Raw genomic sequence first — 21,340 nt, 5'->3', positions numbered from 1 at the left:
AGCTGCACGGGCCGTCGCGGACAGGACAGCGCTGTGAGGTAGTTCGTTCTTTCCGGGGCGCCGTCGGCGTCAGGTGACCGGGCCCGGTGGGTCACGTGACCTCCAGGGACGCCCGGCGGAGCCATGGCGGCGCCCAGGCCGCTGTCCCGCTTCTGGGAGTGGGGGAAGAACATCGTGTGCGTGGGCAGGAACTACGCGGACCACGCCAAGGAGATGCAGAGCGCCTTGCCGAGCGAGCCGCTGCTCTTCCTCAAGCCGTCCACCGCCTACGTGCCCGACGGCTCGGCCATCCTCATGCCGCCCTACAGCAGCAACCTGCACCACGAGCTCGAGCTGGGCGTCGTGATGGGCAGGCGCAGCCGCGCCGTCCCCGAGGCCGCGGCCATGGACTACGTGGCCGGCTATGCCCTGTGTCTGGACATGACCGCCAGAGACGTGCAGGACGAGTGCAAGAAGAAGGGCTTGCCCTGGACGCTGGCCAAGAGCTTCACGGCCTCCTGTCCGGTCAGCGCGTTCGTGCCCAAGGAGAGGATCCCGGACCCTCACAACCTGAAGCTCTGGCTCAGGGTCAATGGCGAACTCAGGCAGGAGGGTGAGACAGCCTCCATGATCTTTTCCATCCCCTACATCATCAGCTACGTTTCTAAGATAATGACCTTGGAAGAAGGAGATATTATCTTGACCGGGACCCCGAAGGGAGTCGGACCCGTGAAAGAAAACGATGAGATCCAGGCTGGCATACACGGGGTCGTTAGTATGAGATTTAAGGTGGAAAAGCCAGAGTACTGAGTCTGTGCAAAGCGCCCTGACTTACTAAGTTTCAGGAGAGAAGGGAGCTGGACAGAAGCAAGCAGAGGTTATTAAATGGGACAATCCTTTAAGAAGAAACTAATTCTTAAATATGATTTAATTGGATTGTTATGACTTAAGGAAAATGGACCCTTAAAGGAAAATGTGATCTAGAAAAGCTGGGCCAGAAATGGAAAGAAGATTGAGAATTTTAAGAAACCACCAAATTAAGTTTTTGTAATGCTTCCAAAGCAGAGAATTTATCAAACCTAATGTTAAGACTTTCCTTCCTATAACTGGAGTGGATAAGACTTTTCATTTGGGGGGGGGGGGTGCCTGGGTGGCTCAGTCCCTTAAGCATCTGTCTTCCTCTCAGGTCATGATCCCTAGATCCTGGGATTGAGCCCCCAAGTCAAGCTCCCTGCTCAACGAGAGCTCTACTTTTCCCCTCTGCCCTTCCTCCTGGCTCATCCTTTATCTCTCAAATAAATACAAATCTTTAAAAAAAAAAGTTTTTTAAGAAAAGACTTTTCATTGAGACATTCTGAGATCAGTAATTCAAAACTTAAAATATGCAAAAGAGGGGCGCCTGGGTGACTCAAAGGGTTAAGCCTCTGCCTTTGGCTCAGGTCCTCAGGGTCCTGGGGTCGAGCCCCGAATCAGGTTGGCCCCTCAGCGGGGAGCCTGCTTCACCCTCCCTCTCTGCCTACTTGTGATCTCTCTCTCTGTCAAATAAATAAATAAAATCTTTTTTAAAAATATGCAAGGGGCACCTGGGTGGCTTAGTGGGTTAAAGCCTCTGCCTTCGGCTCAGGTCATGATCCCAGGGTCCGGGGATCGAGCCCCGCATCAGGCTCTCTGCTTAGTGGGGAACCTGCTTCCTCCTCTCTCTCTGCCTGCCTGCCTCTTTGCCTACTTCTGATCTGTCAAATAAATAAATAAAAATCTTTTTTTTTAATGCAAAATATTTTGAAAATCACGTATCCTTAATTGATCATGATAATCATCAAGAGGTAATTTGTAAAAATAAATATTTCCACATTACTTGCCCATACCAAGCCCACTGTATTAATTAGCAGAATTAATCTCCAGCACTCCTAAGTGCTTCTTTTGGAAATGTGGATAAACACTACTCCACACAATTTAAAACTGTATTTAATAAATGAACGATTAATGGCAACCTCACTCATTTATACCATGTCCTGTAATATTATGAGTTTGGGAGATAATTTTGAAATGATTGTTTTCCAAATAAAAATGCTTTCTTTTATTTGGCCTGAAAGTTTACTTTTACCGCTTCATTAGTGGCTAAGAGGCACACTTCCTCACTAAGGGGTTCAGACCTTGGTCATTGACCTTTGGCCTCTAGAGCACTGTGCTCTATTAACAGAGTTAATCAGCACCTCTACCTCCAAGCAGAGATGAGGAAGCTGAATGGCCCTGGAGAGCTACCTTTTGTTCCTATCTGCTCTCCGTGGACAAAAAGTCTTGGCAGGATGCATAGTGCCCGTGGTACTGTGGTATCCTTCAGGCAGGGGCTCCTGCTGGAGATCTAAACGGAAGACATCTGCAGTCCCCTCACAGAAAGCTAAGGACATCTAATTTAATAACTGGTCACATTTACTGAGCCCTTTGTACTGCTAGGCACTGGGTCAAGAGCTTTCCATGTATTATTTAACCTTACCAAAGCTGGGAGTTTGTTATTACTACCATCCCTGTTAAACATGAACATGTAGATTTAGTGACTAGCTAGCCTGGCTTTCTGGGTACTCAGCTGAGGGAAAGAACCAAGTTACAAACTAGCTTTCTTAAGAGCAGAACATGAAGTCTTGATGACAATGCAGGCTGTATCCTGCAGGTAAATACATAAGATTCAAACATGTAAGTATTAGGCAACCCCACATCTAATTTATAATTTATTGTGAAGAAATGCCAGGATTGGACCTGTTTATTAGATGTCATCCTATCTTAACTTGTTTTATCTTCTAATCAAGTTTCTTATTTTAATTGCCTAAGCACTGTTTATTACAGAGGAGTTCAAGAGTATGAATAAGCAAAAACACCCAAAATTCCATTCACCCAGACACAGCCAAAGTGAAGCAGTTAATGTACCTTCTTCCAAATCTGTGGTTGTAATTGCAATTCTTAGAAGATCTGCCCATAACTCAATTTCCTAACCTTTCCTCACAGTGTGTTGTGACTCTGTGGCAGTTGGCACATTGCTGCCGCACTGTTTTCAGTGACTGCAAGATTCTGAAATCACTCCTCCATCGCTGGCAATTCTAGTCATTTGCTAGTAGAATCCGCATATCTGTAATTACTGCACTGGGCTACATTCCCTGCGGCAGAAAAGCAGGCTGAAGGGTGCCCATAACTGAGCATGTATTCATCTAACCAGCAGACACGAGGTCCAGCTGAGACAAGTCCACTAAGCTGACGGACTTTAGAGCGAGCCAAAAGGTGTGAGGCAGGAGCTGGTTCACAGCAGGCCCTTGGGCAGCACAAACCAGTTCCTATGTAGCTCAGTGTTCTCCACGGTGGTGGCATGAGCTTTGGCACAAACAGGTGACAACAGCATTGTGGGTGTAGCACACAATGTCCTTGGCTTCAAGAACAAAAATCAGAGACACCAATTCCCACAATTCCTAATCTTGCTAAAAATCACAGTAATCCTAGCACCCAGGAGCCACATTTCCCCCCCCAACTTTTTATTCTGAATAAATTTGAACCTCTTAATAAGTTGAAAGACTAATACAGTGAACTCCATGCACCTTCAGTAATTGTTAACATTGGTTATGTTTCTTCTCTCTTGATTCAGTAATTGTTAATTTGATTCAGTAATTCAATTAAGTAATTCTTAACATTGGTTATGTTTCTTCTCTCTCACTTCACACTCGGTCTCTCTCCACATACAGATACGCCTGAACACACTTGGGCTGGAAAACTGGACAGGAGTTGCAGAAACACTTGACCCTTCCAGTATGATCTCCTAAGGATAAGAACGTTCTCCTATACAGATACAATACTATTACCACACTTAAGAAAAAAATTCCATAATATATTAGTTCATGTAGACTGTATGGCTTCACGTGTTCTTCTGCACTTTTTTTTTAAGGTTTTATTTATTTATTTGGCAGGCAGAGAGGCAGGCAGAGAGAGGGAGGAGGAGGAGGAAGTTGGCTTCCTGCTGAGCAGAGAGCCCGATTTGGGCTCAATCCCAGGACCCTGGAATCATGACCTAAGCCAAAGGCAGAGACACCCAGGCGCCCCTTCTGCACTCTTCTTTAATGTTCACTGGGCTTTTACAAAAAGTGAGTATACTATACTCACTATACTCACTGTGTCCTAGATGGAGTGCCCCAGAGGCCAAGCCAAGGTGGGGTTCTTATCCAGATGGTTTACTGAGGGAACACTCTCAGGAGAAAAGTGCAGAGGAAGCAGAAAGGGCAGAGAGCCAACAGAGAAAGTGTGGCGGTCTCAGAGCTAGAGATGAGCTTCAGTCCACTGACCATCCCAAGGGGAAATCACTGTCGACATCTGCTCCCCACCCCTCCCATAACTTCCCCTAGGTAACTGTCCCCCTCAGAGAAGCTGAGGGATGGGTGTGTGCCTGCAGGGTCAGGGGACCTGGGTAGGGCCCAACATTCCCCTATAGGCCGCACAACTTTCAAACGTTGTCCTGTCAGAAACAGTGACATAAGGGACTTCTTCCACTTACATTATGTGACATTTGTTTACTTCCCTAGGGAAAGGCATAGACGTGAAATAGGTTAAATGGTCTGCACTTTAAATTATGTATTTGTGGGGCACCTGGGTGGCTCAGTGGGTTAAGCCTCTGCCTTTGGTTCAGGTCATGATCTCGGGGTCCTGGGATCAAGCCCCGTATCGGGCTCTCTGCTCTGTGTGGAGCCTGCTTTCCCCTCTCTCTGCCTGCCTCTCTGCCTACTTGTGATCTCTGTCAAATAAATAAATAAAATCTTAAATAAATAAATAAATATTTTGCCAATTTGCCATGGGAAAGTGACACACAAATTTGTACTTGACATGAGTGTGTAAAAATACCTTTTTAGGCACACCCTACCCAATGCTGGTATCATGGCTATAATCACTTTTTTAAAAGATTTATTTATTTTTAGAGAGAAAGAGAGCATGGGGGTGAGAAGGGGTAGAGAGAGAGGGAGAGACTCTCAAGCAGGCTCGCGGCTGAGCCTGGGGCCAGACAGGGCTCCGTCTCACAACCCTGACATCAGGACCTGAGCCGAAACCAAGAATCAGACGCTTAAACAACCTGAGCCACCCAGGCTTCCCTATGGCTGTGGTCATTTTGATTTGCATTTCTTTCATTAATAGTGAAGCTAACATCTTTCAATATTTTTGTACTTAGTTATTGTTTTGATGAGACTATTGGGCACATCTGTGGTACTAATGTTGGTGTAGTACCCTTGATTTCAGATAAGTTTTATATTTCTTTTCAATATGATAAATTCAAATATGCTAAAAGCTCTCATATATTTTAAAGGGAAAGAGTAATTGTAACTATAACTCACCTATAGGGATTGTAACTATAACTCACCTAGGGATGCCTGGCTGGCCCAGTTGGTAGAACACAGAACACTTTTTTTTTTAACCCCGAGACTTATTTATTTATTGAGCAAGAGAGAGAGACCATATGGGAGAGGATGGGGGAGAGCTGTGGGGGAAGAGGGAGAGAGAATCTCAAGAAGACCCTGTGCTGAGCGCTGAGCCCAACGCAGGCCTTGATCTCAAGATCCTGAGATCATGACCTGATCCAAAACCAGGAGTTGGACACTCAACTGACTGAGCCACCGAGGAGCCCCGAGCACGCAACTCTTAATCTTGAGGTCATGAGTTCAAGCCACACCTTGGGCGTGGAGTCTACTTAAAAAAAAAAATTCAACTATAGAAAAAAAATCAAACTACAAAACAGAATAGGATTCACATGACAAAACTGTTGCCAGATATGAAACTGGCAGTGAAGCTGCTCTCCTTCAGCATTTACCGTGACACACTCCCTGATCATGTCCCGGGCATGTGAGTCTACGCCCCTGACATACATGCATGTGCTCAGTCTTGACAGTCACCAAGAGAAGCTGGTATTGTTATCCCTGTTTACAAAAGGAGACCCACAGATGGAGAAGCTCAGAACCAAAGACCATCCTGGAAGCAGGTTGTTTAAGCTTCACAGATCCTGGATATCAGCCCTTTGTAGTGTCGTTTGCGAATATCTTCTCCCATTCCGTGGGTTGCCTCTTTGTTTTGTTGACTGTTCCCTTTACTGTGCAGTAGTTTTTTATCTTGACGAAGTCCCAAAAGTCATTTCCAACTTAATTTCCAAGTTCTGGACATTAAGTTGCTATAATAACGTGAATAGCTAACATAATTGGGTGCTTTTCATGGGATAGATACTGTAATAGACACTTACAGCACCCAATTTATGATTTTATTATTTTTTGGAAGATTTTATTTATTTGACAGAGCACAAGCAAGGGGAGGAGCAAGGGAGAAACAGACTCCCCACTGAGCAGGGCACCCCACACGGGGCTCGATCCTGGGACTGGGATCATGACCTGAGCCAAAGGCAGATGCTTAACTGACTGAGCCACCCAGGCACCCCCCATACTCAGTTTATACAAGGACTGTTAGTTTCCCCATGTTACAGATGGGACCTGAAGGCCCAGCTGCAGGAGTTGAAATAGAGGTGGTTGTGTGGGCAGGCTGTGTATGACCGTAGGCTCACAGTCAAACACATCATGCCAGAGAAAGAAGCCACCACAGAAGGTCATGTCTCGCATGAAGTACGCAGAGTCATCAAGCTCATGGACATGAAGCAGCTCAGAGGTTAGCAGGGACTGGAGAAGCGGAAATAGAGAGCGATTGTCTAACAGGGAGAGAGTGTCAGTTTGGGAAGATGAAAAAGTTCTGGCAATGGATATGGTGATGGTCGCACAACACTGTGAATGTATTTAAGGCCATTCAATTGTACACCTAAAAATGGTAAAATAATCAATTTTATGTGAAGTGTATCACATATTCTGCCACGTGCACAGCAAAATTAGGAAAGGAGAACCTTACCAAAAGCAACCACGGGTAGATTAGGAAGAATCATCCAGTCAGCACACTCTTTACATAAAGCAAAGCAAACCTGCAGATGGGAAGGTGCCAGGACAGGAAAAGCAGCTCCTGGAGGGCAGCGGCAAGCGGAGCTGCTGGACAGGGACTCGCAGAGTTTGTAGTGATGGAACGGTATGCTTCTTTCTTTATTGCCTCTGAGTGCATGAATTCTGGCTAAGCTACAGCCAGATTTTAGAAATCAACCATCTGTCATCTTCATTTCATATATGTGTAAGTTAATCTCGGGAAGCCCCTTGGATTCAGTGTGGCCTGACACCTAGCCTTGTAGATTCCTATGGTGTCAGATGAAATCAGCAATCGGGGGGCCCCTCCAGGTACGCGCATGGGGTTTCCTTGGTTAAATGCTGGTGGACTGAGATGTCACCAAGGTAGCAGTGAAGAGGCTGTTCAGAGCCCTTCACGGCACTGCTAGGGCCCATAGCTGTGGCTGCGGAACACTGGGTATGACATAAAAGCCTAATCTGAGAATGCCTATATTAGGCATCTGTATTATGCTGCTGAGGCCATTGGGCAACAGAGGCCCCCAGATGGCAGGAGCCCACACAGCTGGTACCAACACCTGTGGTCCAGGCATTGGTGCATTGGGACCTGCTGGCAGAGGTCAGGGCACCAGGAGGTCTGGCATAGCCATTCCTGACACACCACCCAGGCCAGCTGTCCTCCCTGGTCTCCTCTGCTCTTGGACACCAGCTCTTGCTTAATCAGCAGAGAGTGTGAATGTGACGACCAGGCAGGTCCCCACTTCTCTCTCCTCTGCAGCCTGAACCCTCCCGCTCCACCACTCTGCCACCTTCCTTCTCTTCTGGAGTCACCTTGCTTAGCACACGCATACCCTGCCCCAGGGGAGGGGGAAAGGAAGCTCTTCATGGGGCGCACCCCCATCTGCACACCTAGGTCAAGTCGTGCCTTGCCTCATTACCACAATCTGGACACACTAGGGTCCACTCATGCCCCTCTGACACAGCTGCCGATGTTAAAAGCCAGAGACAACACTGCTGACACATTTATCTCCCAACACCAGCTTTGAGAAAAAGTTTCAGATACTTACTTTTTGTTCTTTTCTCCTGTGGTGGGTGCTGGAAAACACCAAACCTCCCAGACTGTGGGCCAGCAGTGACTGTGCTGGTAAACCACAGTGTGGGGCTGACACAGTGCTCCAGGGTACAGCCAGGACCCATGTGGTGCAGGGAGGTTGGGGCCGGCGTCCTGTTGGAGCAGCCCTGCCCTTCCAGGTCCCAGACTGGCGCCATTCTGAGATCTTTTGAGGCTGGTCTCCTTCCAGGTGATTCAGACTCACACATCTCACCCCTATGGCAGCCAGTCTTCACAAGTGCTGGGCCGCCACATGTGTCATCAGAGAAGGCAAAGCTCAGAGAAGCTCTTGAGGGTTCAAAGCTGCTGCCCAGCACTGCCTGCGGCCTTGGGCTTCCGCTGAGCTGCCAAGAGGCCCTTGCCTGTGTCCCAGCAGTTCCTGGAAGGCAGTCTCAGCCACCACCAAGCTCCAGGAAGGTCATTCTAGGAGGTTCTGATCTTTCCCCAGGGAAGTAAGACAAAGAGGAAATGGGCTTAAGAAATCACTGATATCTGTGGGGGAAGATTGAACATATTTATTAATTCCTGCACACATTTTCCAACTTGGGAAGAGAGGGCAAAATCAGCCAAAAGGCCTTCTAAGAAAGGAGCTGGAGTGGATGAGAGATTTTAAGACTTACCCCCTAACCAGCTCCAGAAGGATACATAATAACAATTTATAGAAACATTTTTACCACCTTTGAACAAAATACAATTTTATCCATAGTTTTCAAACCCATTTCCACTCTCAAGAGAATGGAAACTCATATTCTTGCCCAGAGTTTAAAGTATCTTGTTTTAAAATTTTCCTTGCCCAGACAAGCTCCTACTTGCCTCAACAGGGTCTGCCAGCTTACATGAGAGCACACTAAGTCTCAATCCGCCCCTCGCTCTGTGTGATGAAAAAAACTGTAGGGAGAAAAGAGAGAGACAGGAGTTAATTTTAAAAATCACTATGTAGGGATGCCTGGGTGGCTCAGTTGGTTAAGCAGCTGCCTTCGGCTCAGGTCATGATCCCAGCGTCCTGGGATCGAGTCCCACATCGGGCTTCTTCCTCCGCAGGGAGCCTGCTTCTCCCTCTGACTCTGCCTGCCACTCTGCCTGTGCTTGCTCTTGCTCTCTCTCTCTGACAAATAAATAAATAAAATCTTTAAAAAAAAATCACTATGTATATAAAGTTGAAAACCAGTGACTGGCAGCAGAGAATGCAGGAGAGAACCACGACGAGCTGTTCTGCAGGTGTGAGCGTCAATTCTAGTGACCCCTGTAAGACGAGGGAGAGAGTTCACATTGGGGGAGTTTGGGAGGGAAATGACATATCTGGCTCCTGACGGTAATTTTGTAAAAATCTGTTATTTTTCTCATGACATTTCTCTTTGGTAGGGAAGTTGAAGTTTCAAATCCAACACATACCAAGGAAGGGTATAAAGTGTGTTCAAGGGGACGCTGGCCTAGGCTCCGTTGGAAGACCATGTCACTCTCACTCTCCCAGTCATGAGTTCAAGTCCCACATTGGATATAGAGATGACTTAAATGTAAAAATAAAATGTGTTCAAACTAGCAGCTGTGAGGGTTAACCTGTGGTAGTCACCTAAGTCTGATAGGCTCTGGGGATGTGATAATGCAGTTTGTTAAGAACAATGTCTTATTCTTGACATTTAACAAAGCACTTTCACCGATGTTTTATTTAATACAAAGTGGAAGGACATGTTAGTTGGCCATGATAGTTTCAAAGACTAACAGGAAAACACAGATGAATGTCAGGAAACACGGAAAGGCCGAGGTGGGCGGTAAGGATAGTGTACGTCTTTCAGTGGAGCACCCCCACCTCTACAGTCAGGGTGACCTCAGTCTGCAGGGCTCTGCCCCTGTCCTGGCCATGGCTGAGCTGTTCTCCACAGTACGTTGTAGAAAACAGAGAGAGAGATGCAAAGAGCAGTCCTACTCAGGGAAATCCAAAGGAATCCTGTCTGTGTGAAGACACAGTCAGCTCTCCCCGGGGAAGAGGCAGGTTTTGCTATCTACAGAGAACCCCAGTTCAGCACTGCTGTCAGCCTCTGCATCTACTCTTTCAAATCTTTTTAACTTCGTTTTTTAAGAACCCCTTTCTAGTTGCTTCACTGATTAATGAATTAAATCTTTGACATTCATTGTATTTTTGTGTGAGTCATGGTTTTACTCTTTTCAGAAATCATTCTTTGACACTAATATCAGACTTACAAGGACCTGTGTTTATATCACCATGTGTTTTAAAACAGTAAATACCAGGGCGCCTGGGTGGCTCAGTTGGTTGAGCATCAGGCTCTTGGTTTCAGCTCAGGTCATGATCTCAGGGTCCTAGAAGCCTTGAGCTCCACTCAGAGGGGAGTCTTCTTGAGATTCTCTCTCTCCCTCAGCCACTCCCCCTACTCATGTTCTCTCTAATAAATAAGTCAATCATTTAAAAAAGATACTAAAATACATTGCTTTGAAACCCCTCCAACTGAACCATTTTAAGTAGCCATTGTTTTTTTGTTTGTTTTTAAAGGATTTTATTTCTTTGAGACAGAGACAGAGAGCATGAGCAGGGAGGAGACAAAGGCAGAGGGAGAAGCAGACTCCCCGCTGAGCAGAGAGCCCAATGTGGGACTCGATCCCAGGACCCTGAGATCATGACCTGAGCTGAAGGCAGACGCTTCACAGACTAAACTACTGGCGCCCCAGTAGCCATTGTTTTTAATTGAAATATGATAAATATACAAAATGGCCCATCCCTATAGCAATACTTTGGTTTTTGTCATATTAGAAGAACAACATGAGTTCCTACTTTTTAAATCACATGTTCTATTTTAACTGATTTAAAATAATTGAAATTGTTGGATGCCTGTGTGGCTCAGTCAGTTAAGCGTCTGCCTTTGGTTCAGGCTGCAATCACAGGGTCCTAGGATCGAGTCTGTGTCAGGCTTCTTGCTTCTCCCTCTGCCTCTGCTGCTCCTCCTGCTTCTGGTCTCTCTCTCTCTCTGTGTCAAGTAAATAAATAAAATATATATTTTAATTCTATAAAAAATAAACAACTGAAAGTGTAGATTAACATGATCTTTATTTTGTGATAGAATCCTTTTATATATGCTTAAAATCTATTCAATCTGACTTAAACACCTTTAAACAAGTCCTTTGGAAAGGTACAATGTCCCCCTTTTTGAGAGCACTTTCTTGTTACGTTTAGATCAAGTTAGGGAAACTATAAGGAACCTGCCATGGATTTAAACTGATCAAACTCATTAGCACTGGCACCTCTTGTCTGGAGGGAAGCGAAGTTGTTCAGAGATCTGAGCGTACTCTGCTCCGGAACACACAGTACGCAGAGTGATCCACGCTAATGGCGGAAGAGATCCGGTATGTTCCTGCAATCCCCCTCCAGCCTAGTAATAAAGAGGCCTCAAACCAATGTGCTAGGAATATCAGGGAGTCCATGGGTAACTCCATGTCTGCAACCTGCTCAGACGTGCTTAAGGCCCCATGGAAAGCAGCGCTGGGAAGTGGGCACCGCGGTTTCTGAGGCTTAGCTGTAGCGGGTACAGTGAGGATCAGGGATGGGAAGTGCCCGAGCCCCGGCAGGACCCATGTCCTCTCACGGAGTGGAGTCATAGTGGGTCTAGAAGCGCAGTTCAGGGTCATGGGAGGTGCTGGAGGCACCTGGGAGGTGCTGGAGGCTTTATCCTGGGAGGAGGGGGACGGAAGGCTGTCCAGGGGCTGAGTGTGGAGACACTCACTGTACCCACTGAGCGGGTACAGTGCTCCCCAAAACTGTGCAGAGTACCCAAGAGATCACAACTATTTTCGTGATTATACTAAGATACCATTTGCCTTTCTCACTCTCGCTCTTGGGAAGAACACACCATGGTTCTCTAGAGGCTGTGGGCATGGGATGACATCACTGCTGACGGTTAATGGAATGTCAGCTCATAAACAGGTTTTAAATTATTCTCAGTGTCACGTTCTAGTGCAGTAAGTCCCGACAGATACAACTCTCTTGAGACTGATAGGAGGAGAGAGAGCATAGGCTGTAGCCCATTTCACCTGTGACCTGGTGTAAGTAGCAACATTCCTGGATTCCATTTTCTGCATTTGCAAAAACAAAGGAGTTTGTCTCCTCCCTTTTCACACCTTTGATCCGAAAGATTCTGTGACCCTCCCACGCTGAAGTGTTGTTAGTGGGGCTCCGACTAGAGATGCAGGATCACAGAGCTCCAGAGGGTCACAGAGGCTGATGAGTGGTGGAACTGGGACTCAGACCCAGCCTGTCTCTTCCCTGCATCCAGACATGTGACTGTGCCACCTGATGCTACTCACTGAGGTGAGGAGCACTGGTCCATGGGCGGGACAGGGGTGGGGTACCAGCTTTGACTCTACAGCCCAGGGTCCTCCTTGGACAAAATATAACAGATATTGTCTTTGTTGGTCTATTTCTTTTTATTTTTCCCCCAAGATTTTATTTTTAAGTAATCTCTACACCGGAGGTGGGGCCTGAACTCATGACCTTGAGATCAAGAGTTACATGCTACCTGAGGGTTGCTGGAGATTGGGGTGAGGGATAGGGTTAACTGGATGATGGACATTGGGGAGGGCATGTGTTGTGGTGAGCACTGGGGGTTACGTAAGACTGATGAATCACAGACGTGTACCCCTGAAACAAATATTATATATTAATTAATTAATTTTAAACTTTAAAAATTTTTTAAAGAGTCACATGCTCCACCGAATGAGTCAGCTAGACGCCCATGTTGGTCTATTCTTTTGGTGTCATGTGGAATCCCTTGATAGTACATGAAACAAGCAAACAAACACCTAATTACTTGCATTGTTCCCACATTAGCCAGAGTTTTCTGCATATCTGGGAATGGACATTATTAAAAGTAATAAATTCCCTAGTTTATTAGGTCATACTCTAGGATTTTCTTATTACTTGAATATATAGAATAATATAATACTGTAAAATACACTAACTTTTAAATAAATTTTGCTTCTTTCCAGAAGAAATTGCCACTTCAGTGCTGTTTTCTGTTCATCCGTCATTGCAAGAAACTCATTCACCTGGTTAAAACAGACAAATATTTCCAAATCCGTATAAATAACTCCTCTTAACAATGTGAAACCTGGCTTTGTGCACTAAAATGGAATTTTGCTTTTAGTAATTTCAGCTCAGTTGTCTTCATGGAGGAGATAAGGTCAGAAAGTCTCCGAGCTGAATCTCTGACACCAGTCAGGTGGCTGAGCCCAGAAAACTCCCCTTAAAAACCTGACACTGGTGGGGCTGAGGGCTAATCGCAAACCACACGAGCTGGCACTAATAGAAAAACCAAGAGCCTGTCATTGAGTGCACACACCAGGTGTCAGCTGCAGCCCTGACGGAGGACAGCACTGAGTGTGTTCTGACTCCCTACAGGGTGACTTCCTCCAGCGAGCTGGTGAAGCATCCTCAGACCCTTCTTCTGCCTCAACACATCAGCATCTCTAATGTGCTCTGCACGCACACTGTTACTCGACTATAGAAAACATCTTCTTTCTGCTCCACAGTCAACAGCCCCGGCCGCTGTCCCCAACAGCAGTATCAGCTGTCATCTGAACATACGACATGCAATTATTTGTTCACGAAAACAACGCATGTTTAAATCAGGCTTGAGTTTTTTTCCCAGACCTCTTTATGAATGACTTAATTTCTATCAACTGTTCACCGAAATAACCTATACTTGGGGGGAAGAGAACTCACTTTGGAATTATTTCAAAACATGTCTTCCTTTCTGTCACTTACAGTGCAGCCTAAAGTCTCCTCAGCAACCCGTCCTGTGAGACTGCAGGCCTGGAGGGTACCTGTGTGGTCCGTGAGGTCAATCAACAAGTGGAAGCTGAGAAAAACAGACCGAAATTCCAAAGAATTTTTGTTGCAAGCAGTACAAGTGCTGGATGCTTCATTTACAACATAACCACAGCCTGAGCTGAAAAGAAACAGAGACAAGGATAAAATGTAAAGGCCATAAATGACCAACCTGATCTCCAGCAGAAGAACCGCACTCCCTTATAAGTCGTAATCAGTTATATTGGGGGCGTGGGTGGCCCAGTGGGTTAAAGCCTCTGCCTTCGGCTCAGGTCATGATCTCGGAATCCTGGTATCGAGCCCCTCATCGGGCTCACTAGTCAGCAGGGAACTTGCTTCCCCCTCTCTCTGCCTACTTTTGATCTCTCTCTCTGTCAAATAAAGAAGTAAAATCTTAAAAAAAAAGTCTAAGTCAGAGTAACTTCAGAGTGCTCAGCACGGCGCAGGATACCAGACAGATACATGAAATAAGGAACATCACAACGTGCAATCAATCCCATTTTACCGCCCTGCCTCCCACCCTGCCCCTGCTAAGGCTCCTTTCCTTCACCCCTTCCCAGCTCTAAACAGCGGGAGCCCCACACCTCTATCCTGTGCTGTCCTATTCCTCCCTACTAGGGGTAGGTCCGCCTGGTCTCCCCAGCTCAGGGCTTTGAGGGAAGAATCCTGTCTCGTGCCCAGAAAACCCAAGTTCCATGAAGGCTCACTCTATGCTTCTGTGTTAGGCCTCGGGGACCTCAACAGAAAAATCCTAGGGAGGGTCAGGTTCACACCCAGAATGCTCTTGTTCTGCTAGTGACGCAATCTTCTCTCTCTAAGCCATGATGACACGTCATTCCAGGTTTTGAGGCAGGTCTTACTTTACCCAATTTGGACAGAAAGACTAGAGGGTGTGATCTGAAGATAGTGCTTTCCTGTCTAGGCTCAGATCACTTTTAAGGTAAATTTCAGATGCTTTTCCTCAGATATCAATATTAAAGACATAGGAAGAAATTAGGGAGACAATAAGTTTTTCAAAAGTTTTTGAAAAATGTTCTTCAAAAACTAAACACTAAACTAAATACAGCAGCCTCCGCTTTGGTCTTTTTCAATTTTAATAGCAAATCATAAAGTATTTTCAAAATCCACAGGTCAGTATCTTGACTATGGTGGTAGATACACAAACCCACACATGTGATAAAACCCTATAGAACCCCCCCACACACACACACATGCACGACTGCAGGTCAATGTGGTGAAATTTCTTTTTGTTCTGTTTGTTTTTAAAGATTTTATTTATTTATTTGACAGACACAGACCACAAGTAGGCAGAGAGGCAGGCAGAGGCGGGGTGGGTAGGAGTGGAGCTGGCTCCCCACTAAGCAGAGAGCCCGATGTGGGGCTCGATCCCAGAACCCTAAGATCATGGATCTGAGCCGAAGGCAGAGGCTTAACCCACTGAGCCACCCAGGTGCCCCTGAAAATAGTTGGGGTTTTTTTTGTTGTTTTTTTTTTAAGATTTTTTTTTTTTTTTAATTTGACAGAGAGAGAGAAATCACAAGTAGGTAGAGAGGTAGGCAGAGAGAGAGAGGGGAGGAAGCAGGCTCCCTGTGGAGCAGAGAGCCCGATGCGGGGCGCGATCCCAGGACCCTGGGATCATGACCCGAGCCGAAGGCAGAGGCTTTAACCCACTGAGCCACCCAGGCGCCCCAAAATAGTTGTTTTTAAATGCTGTCACTTGGGGGCGCTTGGGTGGCTCAGGGTCCTGGGATGGAGCCCTGCATCACATTAGGCTCTCTGCTTGGTGGGGAGCCTGCTTTCCTTCCTCTCGCTCTGCCTGCATCTCTGCCTACTTGTGATCTCTGTCTGTCAAATAAATAAATAAAATTTAAAAAAAAAATAAATAAATGCTGTCCCTTGCATTGCTATAGGACACAGTAACCAAAATAATATTCTAATATATTATAAAACAACAGTTTGTCATCTCACTTAAAACTTTCCGGAAGCAGGGGTGTCTGGGGAGCTCAGTCGGTTATGCTTCTACTTTCAACTCAGGTCATGATCCCAGGGTCCTGGGCGCAGGAGGTCCCTGCTCAGCAGGGAGTCTGCTTCTGCCCTTCCCCCTCTCCCAGCTCATGCTCTCTCTCTCTTTCTCTCTCTCTCTCTCTGTAATAAATAAACAAAATCTTTAAAAAAAAAAGTTTCTGGCACCATTATATCTTCATATTTTAGGATTACAGAAACACAGCAAATCAAATATTACTTTGAAAAGTAACTGTAACCTTTGAATGGGTTATTTATTTATACATTATTTAAAATACATAACAACTGGGACATCTGGGTGGCTCAGTCATTAAGCACCTGCCTTCAGCTCAGGTTATGATCCCAGAGTCCTGGGATCAGCCCACATAGGGCTCCCTGCTCAGAAGGAAGTCTGCTTCTCCCTCTCCCACTCCTCCTGCTTGTGTTCCCTCTCACTGTATCTGTCTCTGTCAAATAAATAAATAAAAATCTTAGAAAAAATAAAAATTAAAAAATAAAAACAAAATAAAAAATAGCATACATAATAGCTGTTATGCCAAAGAACAGCTTTAACTTTTATAGAGATTAACATTTACTAACAATAGTTGGTCTTCATTTCTTACAAGAAGCAGCTTGCTGACAATATGGGCTGCTCACCATTGGTGTCGAACTACTGTCGTGGCGTCATCATCAATATTCAGCATAGAAATGTAAGCATAAAGAATGCCATAGAAAGGGTCAGCCTTCCCTTCGTTCTTCGAAGCTTTTACCTTTAATTGCTCAACTGTGTAGACATCAACTATTGTATTTACTGAAAATAAAAAGAAGTTATCACAGCTCTCTATATATTCTAAGAATTCCAAAGGATTATATCTAAATAGAAAAACTATAAAGTTCAGGGCTGCCTGGGTGGCTCAGTCATTAAGCGTCTGCCTTTGGCTCAGGTCCTGATTGCAAGGTCCTGGGATCAAACCCTGCATCAGGCTCCCCGCTCTGGGGTAAACCTGCTTCTCCTTCTCCCACTCCCCTTGCTTGTGTTCCCTCTCTTGCTGTGTCTCTCTCTGTCAAATAAATAAATGAAATTTTAAAAAAATGAGAACATGTAATAGCTTCAGTTAAGTAACAGAAAAATTATTACATTTGCTGTATTAAGACTGATTATATAAATGGACATAACAGCCAAAAATAATAAGCAAAAAAGGGGAAAGAATGATAAATTTAATTCATTTTATGTCAATAGAGACTTTCTGGTCATCAGAAGATGCCATGAAAAGAGTGGGAAGGCAAGCCTCAGCGTGGGGGATGCCAGCAGTCTTTAAAGGAGACAAAGGACTCATATCCAGAATATATAAATAATTCTTAAAAATCAGTAAGAAGAGACGCCTGGGTGACTCAGTGGGTTAAAGCCTCGCCTTTGGCTCAGGTCATGATCCCAGGGTCCTGGGATCAAGCCCCGCATGGGGCTCTTTGCTCCGCAGGGAGCCTGCTTCCTCCCCTCTCTCTCTCTCTGCCTGCCTCTCTGCCTACTTGTGATTTCTCTCTCTCTGTCAAATAAATAAAATCTTTTTTAAAAAATCAGTAAGAAAAAGGCAGTCAGCTCATTTTTTTTAACTTCCATTAGATTGGAAAAAGGTTATAGAAACCTCTAAAAATTATTTATTTATCCCAGAGAGAGTGAGAGCGTGTGGGGGCAGAGGGAGGAGCAGAGAATCCTGAGCAGACTCCGTACTGAGCAGGGCGCCACCCAGGGCCCAATGCTACAACCCCAAGATCACCGAAGCCAAAACCAAGAGTCAATGCCCAACTGACTGAGCCACCCAGGTGCCCCAAAACTTCTAAAAGTTTTAAATAACCTTTTAGAAAGTGGAAATATAGCAGTTACAGGATAAGAATATGGTATCTTCTACTATGTGAGACAAAAAAATAATTTAAAGGTCACTTACAATTTACGGATTCTCTCAAGTAACTGTCCATTTCAGCATCCAGAGGATTTGTTTCTTTATTTTCTCTTATAAAATTCAACAGGATGTTAGCTTCTGGGGTATCTTAAAAATAAGATGCATAATATAAATGAAAAGCAACTGATTACATTTTTTTAAAGATTTCTTTATTTGAGAGAGAGAGCACACATGTAAGCAGAGGGGAGGGGCAGAGGGAGAGAAAGAGAGCCCCAAGCAGACTCCCCACTAAGTGCAGAGCCCAACACGGGGCTCCATCCAAGGACCCTGATCACGACCTGAGCTGAAACGGAGAGCTGGATGCTCAACTGACCGAGCCATCCAGACACCCCAAGATTTTATTTATTTATTTATTTATTTATTTATTTATGTATTTAGAGAATCTCAAGCAGACTCCACGTTGAGCATGGAGCCAGAGGCAGGGCGTGACCTCATGATCCTGAGATTAAGATCTGAGCCAAAATCAAGAGTCAGACCCTAGGCGCCCTCCAATATTATTTTTAATGGTAAAAGTGAAGATGTATGAAAACACGGTCAAATAGAACATGATGCAGCCAATGAGCAATGTGACACAGTAGTCTACTAAACCAAGAGACACACAGCAGGTATTGTTAAAGAGCAGCTTATACAATGATGTGTGTAATTTCCTTTCAATTGAAAAGGCATAAATAAATACAGGAATGCAAAAGTAACTGGAAGAGAAACAATTCTCTTATAAGATGGTGAGATTATAGGGGCTTGTTGTTTTCCCTTTTTGCTATTACATATTTTCTGAATTTTATATGTATTTCTTTTTTAAGCAGGAAGAAAAAAATTTAAATGTATTTGAAAGCCTTGCTGCTTGCCTCAGGACACAGGTATTCTCAGGAACAGTCAGAGGGTGTGTCCACAGGCAAGATCGTGATTTGGAAAAAGGACCCCCACGTGACTCTGACATCCTTCAACCTCAAGCCCCCTCAGCCTCCAACACTTAGTGGCCTTTCAGCCTTCCCTCGCCTACTCCAACATTCTACAAACATGCTCCTGCTTGGACCCCTGGCCCCTTGGGTCCCTGACCCCTGGGGCAGAGGCAGGCGCTTCCTCCTCACTTGCATTTAACCCCGAGTCTAACCACTGTTCTTTCACATAACGAGACCGAAGCCCCTTGTGAGCAGGGGCTGCCTCTTCAGCTCTGTAGTTCCAGCAACTGTCCCTGGACATCTACCCATCACGGCTTGCCTTGTGCCAGGAAGGACACATGTTATCTCAGTACTTAGCAAATAAAAGGCATTCGACAGATATTGGTAAACTAATGAGTGAATGAACAACCGGATGCTTCTGAAACACTGGCGGGAGCGCTGCACACCAGGCAGGAGCTGGCGCTGCAGTGAAGCCACGGAAATCAAAGTGCCAAGCTTCCCTCAAGCACTGCTGTAAAGGTCCCTCCTGACGACAGGGCTATCCAGGCCTGCCTGATGGACACTCTCAGGGCAGAGGAAGCCATAAGGGAAGCCAGGATGAAAGCTTAAGCCATTAGAGGTTTTTACTTTGTACTTGTTGGGTGCAGACAAAGAAGCGACAGATAAGGCCGATTTAAAGAAGCACGCTAAAATTCTCGCACCCTGGGACACCTGGGTGGCTCAGTCAGTTAGGCGTCTGCCTTCAGCTTTACACTCTTTGTAAAGTGCAACCCGCCTGGACTCTGCTGACCCTGTTCCTCTTTTTCTTCTTTGGCTCAGGCCATGATCCCGGGGTCCTGGGATAGAGTCCCACATTAGGCTCCCTGCTCAGCGGGGAGCCTGCTTCTCCCTCTGCCTGCTGCTCCCCCTGCTTTTCCTTTCTCTCCACCCTCTTTCTCTAACAAATAAATAAATAAAAACTTTAAAAAAAAATTCACGCACAATTGTGGGCTCTCTGCTCAGCAGGGAGCCTACTTCCCCCCACCCCACCTGCCTCTCTGCCTACTTATGATCTCTGTCAAATAAATAAATAAATAAATAAATAAAAATTCATGCACACTTGTAAGCACTCTCCTTTGTCACTCTGAGAAGCAGGCTCTTACTCTACTGCTGTTGGCATTGCCCAAACACTTTGACACTTCCCTTTCAGGCTGTGTCCAGAACCAAACAGACAATATCCACTGAATATGTTTCATTAACTTAGCCCTGAGTTATTGACACAATTATCCTACTTCCAACAGACTTTTATTGTTTTTAAATTTATTTACTTGACAGACAAATATCACAAGTAGGCAGAGCAGCAGAGAAAGAGAGGGAAGCAGGCTCCCCAACAAGCAGAGAGCCCGATGTGGGGCTCAATCCCAGGACCCTGAGATCATGAACTGAGCCGAAGGCAGAGGCTCAACCCACTGAGCCACCCAGGCACCCCCACAACAGACTTTTAGAATCTAACTTTCTTTTTTTTTTTTTAAAGATTTTATTTATTTATTTGACAGACAGATATCACAAGTAGGCAAAGAGGCAGGCACTGAGCCACCCAGGTGCCCCTAAAATCTAACTTGCTTTTAAAAATTATCCCAGGCCGGGGTGCCTGGGTGGCTTAGTGGGTTAAGCAGCTGTCTTTGGCTCGGGTCATGATCTCGGGGTCCTGGGATCGAGTCCCATGTCGGGCTCTCTGCTCAGCAGGGAGCCTGCTTCTCTCTCTCTCTGCCTGCCTCTCTGTCTACTTGTGATCTCTCTGTCTAATAAATAAATAAATACATCTTTTTAATAAATAAATAAAAATTATCCCAGGCCAAATTTACACTCAGAAGATGGGGACTTTTAAATCATTGACAGTACTCTATATAATACTATAAAACTGTTAATAAGTTATTAAAAATAATAAACCATTGTACACCCTTTAAAAAAAGGAATTGAAGAGTAGCATTCTTCTCCTAAATGTTGAGAATAGATTGTGGTTGCGTTATCATCAATTTATAACAAAGTAGCTAAAGTGATCCTTTCAGTGCTTAGAAAATGTCACTGCTCTGTTCCAAACCCTTTGCTACAGAATAAAAGCCAACATCCTTTCATTAGCCTTTAAGGCCTTCTTGATACCCAGTCTTCTCTTCTGACCTTGACTCCTCCTTCTGCCTGTGCTCCACATACTCCAGCCACACTGGCCTCCTTGCTGTTCTGCCCTCACACAGGCACATGCCAACCACTGGGCCTTTGCACTGGCTGTTCCAGTACTAACAGCCTCATGCTCTTTCCTGTGGTTAACCCCCCACTGTCTCAACACGTCTTTGCTCAAATGTCACCTTCCCAAGGAGGCCTACCTGACCACCCTCTGTAAAGTGCAACCCGCCCTGGACTCTGCTGACCCTGTTCCTCTTTTTCTCCTTCAGTATCATAATTCACAGATGTGTTATCTTTACCATTTATCATCTGTGTCTCTCCTGCTAGAATGTGAGCTTCATGTGCGCAGAGATATTTTTGTTTTGTCACTGGCCCCCAGGCCAATGCCCTGCACACAGCACATCCATGTCAAGTCACCTTCCACAATGCCACCTTTAGGGACACGGTGTTCGGGA

General features: G+C 45.4%; 2 protein-coding genes across 12 annotated transcripts in view; one reads left to right on the top strand and one right to left on the bottom strand.

Moving 5' to 3' along the window:
* Positions 1–123: 123 nt before the first annotated feature.
* FAHD1 (fumarylacetoacetate hydrolase domain containing 1) lies at positions 124–2,059 on the top strand (the record flags this gene model as incomplete). The annotated part of the gene is made up of 1 exon (XM_082713578.1): positions 124–2,059. The coding sequence occupies one exon, from the start codon at positions 124–126 to the stop codon at positions 787–789; it is 666 nt and encodes a 221-aa protein (XP_082569704.1). The 3' UTR covers positions 790–2,059.
* Positions 2,060–8,527: 6,468 nt separating this feature from the next.
* The window catches only part of MEIOB (meiosis specific with OB-fold), a 29,504-nt gene continuing 16,691 nt past the window's right edge, over positions 8,528–21,340 (bottom strand). For 7 of the 11 annotated variants that reach the window (XM_082713528.1, XM_082713525.1, XM_082713531.1 and 4 more), the window contains exons 10-14: positions 17,812–17,913; positions 16,526–16,679; positions 13,805–13,988; positions 13,000–13,086; positions 8,528–8,922 (exon numbers count right to left, since the gene is read on the bottom strand). In XM_082713528.1, coding sequence (XP_082569654.1) covers positions 8,812–8,922; positions 13,000–13,086; positions 13,805–13,988; positions 16,526–16,679; positions 17,812–17,913 — 638 coding nt within the window. In that variant the 3' untranslated portion in view covers positions 8,528–8,811. Of the gene's footprint in view, positions 8,923–11,165; positions 12,680–12,999; positions 13,087–13,804; positions 13,989–16,525; positions 16,680–17,811; positions 17,914–21,340 lie in introns of those variants that run through there. The other 4 variants (XM_082713532.1, XR_014306205.1, XM_082713533.1 and 1 more) reach the window with 4 other exon arrangements.

This window comes from Mustela nivalis, assembly GCF_964662115.1.
Source record: "Mustela nivalis genome assembly, chromosome: 19".
Classification (NCBI taxonomy): Eukaryota; Metazoa; Chordata; class Mammalia; order Carnivora; family Mustelidae; genus Mustela; species Mustela nivalis.
This window is presented reverse-complemented; position numbering and strand designations above follow the sequence as displayed.